The 10,459-nt window shown below is 41.2% G+C and overlaps 1 protein-coding gene across 1 annotated transcript; it reads right to left on the bottom strand.

Moving 5' to 3' along the window:
• Positions 1-2,178: 2,178 nt before the first annotated feature.
• Il2 (interleukin 2) lies at positions 2,179-6,576 on the bottom strand. Its single transcript, XM_057756699.1, has 4 exons — positions 6,430-6,576; positions 6,280-6,339; positions 3,787-3,933; positions 2,179-2,292 (listed from the first exon to the last, which is right to left on the bottom strand). Exons 1-4 carry the CDS (start codon positions 6,574-6,576, stop codon positions 2,179-2,181), a joined length of 468 nt encoding a protein of 155 aa, XP_057612682.1.
• Between the last annotated feature and the right edge of the window lie 3,883 nt (positions 6,577-10,459).

Raw genomic sequence — 10,459 nt, 5'->3', positions numbered from 1 at the left:
CAGTTTCAGCGTCATTAGCTTTTGTGGTTATGGTATTCCAGTGTACATTCTTTCCCTGGTTATTATTCTTGGTTTGGAGTTATAGATTCTGGTGCTTCTTAGTTTGTTGCCCAGAAAACAAAAATTAGATATTTTATTTATATTTCTGTAGCCACTGTTATAGTTGCCTCTTTTCTGTTACTATAATTAACACATTTTTCAAGATTGTGCTAGTGAACCTGAATTCTAAACTGTTTCAAGTCAGTAAAATTGCAGTGGTTTTGTGTGTGTGTGTGTGTGTGTGTGCGCGCGCGCGCGTGTGTGTGCGTGTGCGTGTGTGCATGCATGCTCAACTGTGCCTACTTCATTAGTGTTACATGTCCTGCCTGTGGTTCAGAGTCCCTTTTCATGGATAGTCACAAGAGGGCTGTTTGGTAACATGCTCTATCTAGGGTGGATGCAGAAGCTTTGGTCTGTGTATTTGGAAGCTGTGCTACAGTTAGATGGATCACATTTAGAACTGGTATATGCTTTGTTGAATGAACTCCGTGATCATTATAAAATCATGCCCTTATCTCTGCTCTTCTTGCTAAAGTATGCTCTGGCTACCTATAGTTTTTGTTGTGCTTTTCTGTTGTTTTTGCTGTTGTTGAGGATTAATATTTGTATAGCATATTCTATTTTCTATTCAAGAGTTCATTCTACTATTTATAGTATTTTAAGTAAACAAGAGATTATACAGATAGTTACATAAATGGTATTGGCATACCATGAGATCACAATATTCCATGTAGTGCTTGTCTTTCAGCTTCAGTTCATCACTTGCTACCATTGGCGTAGCATGAATTCGGGATGTACCATGTGATGCAATTGCTGTGTTCCTTCCGTATCTGAGCAGTACAACTCCAGAGTCCAATTTGGGGATGTATTTCCCAGTGCTATTTCTGATACAATTAGTACATGTGAGCCTCAGCCGGAAGCAGGTGGCAATCCCCAGAAGGGAGATTGGAGATTGGAGAGGGGTGATTTATGAAGCGTTGCTCTGTAAAAGACAGCACAGGTACCCTATACCTGGCAACAACTAATGAACACCCACAGCTTTAAAGGAGACGTGGAAGGAAAGATAAGATCCAGTAAGAAAATATATCCATAAAGTCATCTCAGAAGAAGGTGGACTCTGGCCAAGATGCACAGCCAAAGGTAGGAAGATCTTCCTTTGAATCTTACACCTCCCACTATACTGGCATTGTCAGAACCCAGAGAACAGAAGCCTTTTGATTTAGCCAGGTGAGGCTCGTAAAGGCCGAGAGCAGTGTTAAACTGTGGAGGGCAGGCACATTATTCTGTGAGATGTGCTGATTTGTTCTTCAAAGGTTCATGTGGTGGAAGTGTGGTGGTGTGAACGTGGTAGAAAATGGTAGGGTTGGTGCAGGGTAATTATGCTATGGCCCAGGGCTGACCTTATGAATAATGCTGCTTAAGTTTGAATGGGAGGGGACTGTTTCCTGCAAGAATGGGTTCTTATAAGTCACATACACATGCACACCCGCACGCAGCATTTGTCTTCTTCACATACTCCCACCATGGTGATGCCATGTTGCCATGAGATCCTCACATGTTCCTGAACATCCAAAACTGTGAGCTAAACTTCTCTGTGTAAAGTATCAAGACTTTATTTTGTTATGACACAAAGCAGATTACGACAAAAGGTTTCAAGAATTTTTGTTTAGTGTCCTGTTAAAATTTAAAGGAAAGGAACTAAAGAGCCAATCAATGCTTAAAGGATAGTGCACATTCCTGTCTGATTTTACATCCTTCTCTGGTGTAGAGTGATTCTTGTAAGCATACTATGACCATCATAGAATTCAGGGAGCTGAGAAGCGTTCTAGAGCTTACACCACATTGTCCTCAAAATGACAGATGCCTGAGCTTATTTATATTCACCAACTCTTCTAAATGCTTTTATTAATGAATCTACACAGACATGCTATTTAACAATTCAATATAATAAATAATTTCAGATAAATAATTTAAAACATTTTAGAGCCCTTGGGGCTTACAAACAGAATCTTTAAAGATCCATATTTATCATCTGAAGATTAATAGTTACAAAGATAGTAAACAATACATCCAAAATAAATATAACTTTAAATACTTAAATAAATAGAAAGCCTTGTGTTGTAGGTAGGAGGCACATAGTTATTGAGTCATTGTTGCGATGATGCTTTGACAGAAGGCGATCCATCTGCTCAGAAATTCCACCACAGTTACCGTCTCATCATCGAATTCACATGAGGATGTGTTCTCAGAGCCCTGAAAAAGAACAGTGAGCTTTAGGGTATGGAGTTTACACGCAGCTGTTCCTCACCAACGTTCTATAGGCATCCATTTAATACTTGTATTAGTCATTCACACTTCTTGAGTGATCACAATTGTCAGATTGATGCCGGATGATAAACCATCTGAGATGAAATTTCCCTGAGTTGAGTACAACTGAACGTTTGAATGAAAACAATGAGCACTCTATAGAATGCAGTGGTTTGACCTCTTTTTCTCTGGTAAGTGTACACAGCTATGTACTGATTTAGGTTACATATATATGTTCTTCTCTAAACCTTAAGATTCTATTATTCTCTTATTTTCCCAAATCAGGATAGGAGCAACCCAGAGTAGGTTAGGACAGAAGTCTAGTGGGGGAAATTTGGAGAACATTTCATATAGATATATATATGCCTTGATATCAATGCAGATGATTCTCCCCATTTGTACAAGTGGAAATATTCTAAATTTGTTGTGTAGATGGACTTTCTGGAAGCTAACCTCCTTTACTAAAGGAGATGTTTCAACTCTGTTTCTAGATAAAAAACTGAGAAGAAAATATTTTGACAGGTTTTGGGAACAGGTTTTCCAAATCTGAGCAATCCCTTGTAAGGCAGTGAGGCAGAGCATTTCTTTTGAATAAATGTTCCTTTTAAAGCAAGTTACCGTGATCTTACTTTGCATAGTTACTTGAATGCTCTAATATCTTGGGGTTTTTTTTTTAAAGTATGTGTCTTCCTAGTTTTTACGCACCTCGAAAATTTATACCACTCATTTAGGGTGACTTCTGGTGTGGGCCAGAGCTCTTAGAGTGGACTTCTTTGCATAGATAAGGGCCCGAGCCTTTCAACACCTAGGTGTAGTTCTCAGCCTATTTTACAAATCTCAGATGAAAGCAGTGCAGAGAAAAAGGACTAGCCTGACACCCTCTCGAAGGCTTGCTGCTACTGCAGAAATCAAAATGGTGATGCTTGCTCAGGGTACCTGTCAACTCAGCGATTTTGTTTAGCAGATGGATTGAGAAAAGAGAACTGCAATTCTCCCTTGCCTCACCAAAGTCCGTGTTTCCTGTGCATTTAAAGATAAATCCCTGAAGTGGGCGCTCACTGTTGTCCTCTCACCGTTGTAATGGCTACTATTTTGGAGAGAAATCTCTGCGTTCTTCCACCAGTGACAGCACACCTCTCTGGAAAAGCCTTTCAGATTGTTGGTCCTGGTCTGATAAACATGAAGGCAACGAAAACTGCCTGTTCCTTGTGGAATTCTACTCAGTACTTTCTCTCGCTTCCAATTTTATGCTAGTGTGAAAGGAAGCAGGGTGGGGACTCTAGCATCATCCTGCAGTGGAAGGATTCACGCTCTCAGTGGACTTTCAATTTTGTCTGACCAAATGAGTGGAACCTGACAAAGACCAGAAATGTCGTGCCACTTCAGAATGCAATTCTTCTCTATTTTATTTCCAGCTCAGCAAATCAAGCAACATCTTACCTTCAGTTTCCCAACTGTTACTCTGATGTTGCTGATGAAATTCTCAGCATCTTTCAAGTGAAAGCTTTTGCTCTGAGCCAAATCCAGCACACTCTGCAGAGCCCCAAGCTCCTCTTCTAGGCAGTGAAGATGTTTTAGTTCTGTGGCCTGGAGGATAATAAGCATAGCTCAGCTCACCATATAAGAGCAGCCAGAAGGCAACCTGCAGCTTATCTAACCAAGAGTAGACAGCACATAGCTTTTACCCACTCCCTGTTCTCAGTGTAAAGAGAAACTGAAATAGTGGATATCCTAAATCTAGTGGAGCAAGAGCGCAAAGCCCTGTGGTTAACATTAGCTGTTAGGTCACTCTAGTGAGTACTTTGATGTAGCTTCATTAGACCTTGTAAAAAAAAAGTCTGTATTCCCTGTCACAATGCACATCATAGGTATAGACTACATTTCCTATCAGCAGAGAAATCAAAGAATGTTGAAGTGCAAGATTCCCAGTCTACACTCTAATGTCATAATCCCAGAGTTGAGAACACAGAACGGTGAGGAGCAGGAGTCCTTGGATGCCTGCTATCACAGACCCAAATCGTACAGACCTTATCATGACCCAGAATGATGACTGTCAAGATATCCAGAAAGACATGTTTAATATTTCTTAAATTTTTATTTCTCTGTAATTACTAAAGATGAATTTTTTAAAAACCTATTTGTCAGGGCTAGAAAGATGGCTCTACAAGTAAAGACCTGAATTCAACCTCAGTGACCCACATCAGAGAAAGAGTGACCCAGCTCTCATATTTTGTTCTCTGGCTTCCACAGGTACACTGTGGTAGCCATGCACCTCTACACATACAAGCACAAATATGTAATTTAAAAGCTCTACTTGTCCCAATGAAATATTAAGTCACACTATTTAGACAGACTATTTGGAGAAGTTTCTTGTATATTTCTGAAAGAATATATAAGTACATATATGTCATACATATTTATGCATATAGTCAGTGAGAAAGAATACTGTCTAGTACTAAAGTGCACTATGATTTCCATAAAAGCCACTTTAAGTCTTCAGGTCCTCTAGAAGCAAGCTGTGACCTGGGTCATGTCCATTTTACTAAGTCTCAGTACCACAGTCACAAGAATAGGTGGCTCAAGGGTGGCATGGGCACTCCTTTTCATTAACTGCACCCTTTGAATTAAATGCTTCTAACATTTTTAAAATCTTACATTTATACAAAATGGAGGTTAAATTTAAAAAAACCACAACAGACTTTATCACATTACTCTTGTTTCCAATAGTTGTTTAAAAACTTAGATTTCTAGGAATTTCACCACTCTCTGACATGACCTCATGTCTCTCTAGGGATCCCTAAAGGGGGAGGTCTGATCAGACAGTATGTATTTCCGGATTTGTCCACCTGTTTTCCTCAGACTTGTTAGGAGGAGTTCCGTATGCTTGGTGTGGAGCTCTTTCCCTCACAGAACTATCTAGTTGTTATTGTTGGACTTGAAAGTTACGTGACTCTGGTTAAGAAGATTAGCTCTTAGGGGCCATTTCCTTTCCATCTCCAGTAGAACAGCCAGAGAGAGTTCCCAACTTCATAGAAGTGGGTCAACAGCATTGCCCCTTTGGTTCCTCGGATCCCATTTTGCTCTAGGCTTGGATTTATCCTGGGACAAGCTTTTTCTAGCACCAGAGTTGGTAGTTCAAAAGACTCTAGCAAACTTCTACCCTGATGGAGCTCTAGAAGCCTGGGGAAGCTGTTTCTTATAGGAATTTTCAATATTGAGAGATAGTGTTGTATAGAAATATTACAGCTCTCTGGTTCTCCTTGTTAGAAAAAGACTACATAAATTCATATTGTTTATATGCCTCAGTCCTTTTCTTCACTAGTCCTCACAGCATGGTTATGTGCTGCTGGCCAGACACTGTTCTGGAACCTGTCGAGCTATAAGCATACAATTATCATTATGTAAGTAGGTGAATGAACATAGACAACTTCCTGAAGCCATGAGAGTTAGGGCCTAGCACAGCTGGGACTTCCTTTCAAATCATCTGCCCTACTGCCTGTGAATACTGGATACACTTTCCTCAAACATAGAGTCTTAGGAATCTTCCTTAAAACAGTAAAGTGCTTATAAAATGAGTACCTCTGAAGTCAGTTTTGACATTTCACAACATAAAATAATGCATCCTATTCAAATATCTCTAAGATGAGCATAAAACAGAAATCAGCACAGTCTTTAAATTATTCCAGCTTCAAAATGCAATTACCCTGTGCTTTCTTCTCCTTTCCTCTTCCCCAACACACAAATAACAAATACATAAGAAAAACTTAGACATAATCATTTAAAATCAATGTCATTATCAAACAAGAATTTTTACACACAGATATCAAAGTAACTTTTTTCTTCAGATGAGGGTCTATTCATCTGATCAGTGTGCAAACAAGCATATAACTTTGAGTTCATTGAAGCACCATTTGAACACAGAAAGCTGCTTACCTTCTTGGGCATGTAAAATTTAAACGTGAGCATCATGGGGAGTTTCGGATTCCTGTCATTCTGAGAAAGCATAACACATTGTTATTAAAACACAACCTTTGGCGAGAAAACTAAAGGTAATGCCTACAGATAGGAAAGACAGGCACTTACATTGATCCCTCTCAGAAGCATCTGTAAGTCCAGCAATAACTGCGTGAGGTGCTGCTGTGTTTCCTTTGTAGAGCTTGAAGTGGGCGCGCTGTTGACGAGGAGTGCGAGCGTCAGTACAACACAGGATGCAAGCTGCATGTTGTACATGCCTGCAGTACTTGAGGTCACTGCGAGTAGTGATTAGCAAGGGTGATAGGCAGCACTTCAGCATGGGAGGCAATTTATACTGTTAATGCTGGAAAAATAATCCGGGGGTGTCAGAATGTTTTACATATTACACATATTTTCAAAGACTACCTGAGTGGCAGAAAGCATCACCTTTGTTTTTCCTCTTCTGATGACTCTCTGGAATTTCTTTAAACCCCATAAGCTGACTGAATGGATGGAGGTGAAATCCCTCCTGGTTGAGTTAGCCCACACTTGGGTGGCAGTTTTCATTCATACAATGAACGCCTTCTGTATGAAACAAATTTTCCTCTTTTCTTTAAGAGGGGGTGGAGATACAAAAGTAACTCGTGAAAATGCTCTTTGTCAAAATCATCCTGAGCCTGTAAGCAGCCTGTTGTGGACAAGAGCAAGAGAAGGTAGATGAAAAGAATAAATCTTTTAGATTTGTTGATTAGACAGGAAGAATATTGGTTTCCTGTTTCAGGATGGTTTTACCTTCTTATCTACACAATAAGCTAATTGCACACAAGGTGATAGATAGGTGGCTTCCTACAGTTAGCCAGAGAAATAGTAAAACACTTTTGAATTTGAGGTACTATTTTGTTTCAAATTTAACATGCTTAAAAAACATGTTCAAAAGTCTTAATGTTTATTATGCTTCTTAAAAAGAGTGTGATGTGTAACAAATTCTCACTAGGGTTAGCACCTAAGGATGTTGATGCTATTTTTATGTTTCTAGTTGCACTTTCATTCTTTTAGAATATTTTTGTGTGTGTGTACGTGCGCCGTGCGTGCAGGCCACAGTTAACTTGTGGAAGTCATAGAACTCTTGCTAGCCAGATCTCTCCTGTCACTGTGTGTTACCCAGGAACCTGAACTCGAGTCATCAGGTCTGTTAAGCCATCTCAACAACCTTGTTTTCTCTTCTTTGATAGTCTTGGATTTCTCCTCAAAAGTACCTGGGGCCCTGTGAGAGTAACAGCAAGGGAATATTACCGTGTGTTCTCAGTGGGTGGATGGAGAAGGATATGTCGGATCCCTCATCCTCAGTGGCTGTGTGATGGAAGAGGAGCACAGTTCCAATTAACTGACAAAGATGAGATCCTTCTCAAAGGGGTTGCCATTAACATAGAGAAAAACATGTGCCTTACCACACACCTGTGACATGATCCCATTTTGTAGGTCAAAAAACTGAGTGTCAAGGCTGATGAGATGGCTCACAGGGGAAAGGTTTTTACTGTGGGAACCTTGCATCCTGATCCCAGAGCTCACATAAAGATGGTGAGAGCAGACTCCACAAAGTTGCCTTCTGACTGCTACGCGTACACTGTGGATATGTGTATCCACATACACTTCATGTTTACATATAAAAAACAACAATGGATACAATTCATTTTTAAAAAAGAAAAAAAAACAGAATCAGAGAAGTTATTGTTTGAGGTTACTCAGTCATTGCTGCCAGTAAAGGGGTAGGATGAAGATTTGAAACTAGAATGCTCTGACTCCAAAACCCACTCTCTGTCATTTGTGTTCCTGTTGACCTAATGCTTGGATGTAGACATGTGAGATTCTGAGGAAATGGTGCATGTTGAGTGTTGTAAAGAATTCTGAAAATCAAGCAATTACTTTCAACTGAATTTTGACACTGGGGATAGCGGAGGCTGGAAGGTTAATCAGTGTAAGGAATAGTAGCTTGTAATCTCTCACAAAGAACAAAGAAAATGGTTCTGGGACAATTCTCCTGCATTGGGCAATATTCTGAAAAACAAAACAAAACTCTACATGTATCTTGCAGTAAGCGTGACAGCTCCTTAGGTGGCATGATTGAAGGAAGACAGGTCAGAGGCAGGTCTCGTGATCTTGATTTGTCACCTAAGAATTCAATAGTTTCTTCTGTGCCTTTCAGACTAAAGCACGCCATTGTGTGAGCGGGCTACCTGCCGACCCGCCGGCTTCAGTGTTCTTGTCTCGCTTCTCAGATCTTCATCCAAGCCCAAGAAACTCAGGTCTCCCCCTTCCAGAATGGAAGAAATCGGGCCCACATACTTTCCTGTGTGGGGGCTTTCCCCCACAATGAGGGCTTTGATGTCCTCATGGGCTTGATATCTATATTTCTCCAGCTGTTTCCATTAGAGAAATTTACATGGCTCCATTTCTAAAAAGCCTGTAGAAAATTGAGTTCCTGGGGCCATAGTTCACCCCTATCTACCATTGCATAATAGGCACCATTACAAAAGCTGGCATCACAGTTTCTTGAAGTACTTGTGGAGAAAGCTACCAGCAAGTGGGGTGCACTTTCCATTTTTATCAGACTTGACACAGCAGCTGGGCTTTCTGGCTGAGGTGGTGATATAATCAGTAGCAGCCTGACTACCACGTGTGTCATAACCCACAGAGCTCTGCTGCTCGGCATTGGCTACTGTAGCTGCTCCTAGAGACCTCTGTTAAGGCAGCCTCAGTCCCTAGAGCTGCCGGCCAGGAAGCCAATTCGCCATCGCACACATTGTCCATCCGTGCGAACTACTTCTGAGGACTCTGTCTTCCACACGAATTTCTTTTCCCTGATCTTTCACGTTTCAGTTTGGTCTGTGAGAGCAGGCTACCTGACAACCTGCCAGCTTCAGTGTTCTTGCTCACTGTGTGAGGCCAGTGTTAATTCATCTCATTGGTTTCTCTAAAGTCCCTTTGCCTTTCAGTTCAGATCCTGTCCTTTACCTTTAAAAGTAGGACGTTCTGTTTGTGAAATCTGCATTTCCTCCTGGTGGTGCTCGGACTTGGTCTTCCAGACAATTTTTAATGATGTTTATGACCTAAAAAAAAAAAAATGGAAACTTTTTAAAATTTCTTTTGTACTTTCAATTTTTAGAAGTTTTCCAGTTCATTCTCACTGAGTCACATTTTAATGGATAAGAAACCTGATGTTTGAGGAGGTTGATTGGTTCCATGATTCTTTTCTTAGTTGGTGGTAGGGTTGTAGTAAAAACCCGAATCTCCCTGACCCCACACCATTCCATCTATTGTCAGTGAAAATAGTGACACTGAGGTCCCTTTGAGACAGGCCAAATTTGACTGTCCCTGCTGCTCATTCCAGCCTACGAGAGATAGCCAGGGAATTCAGGCAAGGTTCTGTTCACCTACAGCACCTCATCTGAGCGCTTTCAGGGTCTTCCGAACTTAGAATAGCTAGAGTCACTCAGTAGCTACAAATCCTAGTGTAGAGAGCTGACAAAATCCTCAGTGAATGTGTATTGCAGCACTATGTCAATGATCCCAATGCCTCAGACCCACAAGTGTTGTTCAAACTTCCTTGGGCCAAGTTCGAACTGGGAAAGTCTTCCTCTGGTCCAGATAACAGTGCTTATAGATGATGGGCCAGTGTGCACAAAAACTAGCGACCATAGAGAGCTTCCTCCTCCCAGATGATTGCTCTCTTAGGACACCCACACTGAGACTAGCTAACCTGCCTCCCGATGTTGTCCTGGGTTGTTGCAGTGTAGGTGTCCTCTACCAGAGCAGGTACAACCACCCATCCCGGCTTTTCCATACATGTATCTGTGTGGCTGGCCTTTCTTCATTCCCTTGTTGCCCATTCAGATCAAGTCCAGAGTGCTAGAGCCCTTGGTGATCCTTACATTTTCTCCTGTACCTAAAGTACAGTAATGATTGTATTCCCGGTGCATCCAAGTCTCACGGTGCTCTTAGGAGTGTGAAGCTCTAAAGCTGACATGGAGACGTAACAGAGGATTACTTTAACAGAGCCAGGAGAACCCTGCTACTACCCCAAGGAGTCTCCAGGAAATAGAGACGTGTGCGTTAGGTCCCAGGCCGTGCCTGGAGGCTGAATGTGCTCCTCTACTGGCGG

This window comes from Chionomys nivalis, chromosome 24 (genome assembly GCF_950005125.1).
Source record: "Chionomys nivalis chromosome 24, mChiNiv1.1, whole genome shotgun sequence".
NCBI classification, from domain to species: domain Eukaryota; kingdom Metazoa; phylum Chordata; class Mammalia; order Rodentia; family Cricetidae; genus Chionomys; species Chionomys nivalis.
This window is presented reverse-complemented; position numbering and strand designations above follow the sequence as displayed.

Bases quoted from the DNA above. Each gene is read 5' to 3' on its own strand.
- Il2 (XM_057756699.1), bottom strand. From the start codon at position 6,576: ATGTACAACATGCAGCTTGCATCCTGTGTTGTACTGACGCTCGCACTC. The intron at 6,340-6,429 runs GTAAGTGCCTGT...ATGCTTTCTCAG, and splicing joins TGCTTCTGAGAGGGATCAAT to AATGACAGGAATCCGAAACT. The intron at 3,934-6,279 runs GTAAGCAGCTTT...ATTATCCTCCAG, and splicing joins AATTTTACATGCCCAAGAAG to GCCACAGAACTAAAACATCT.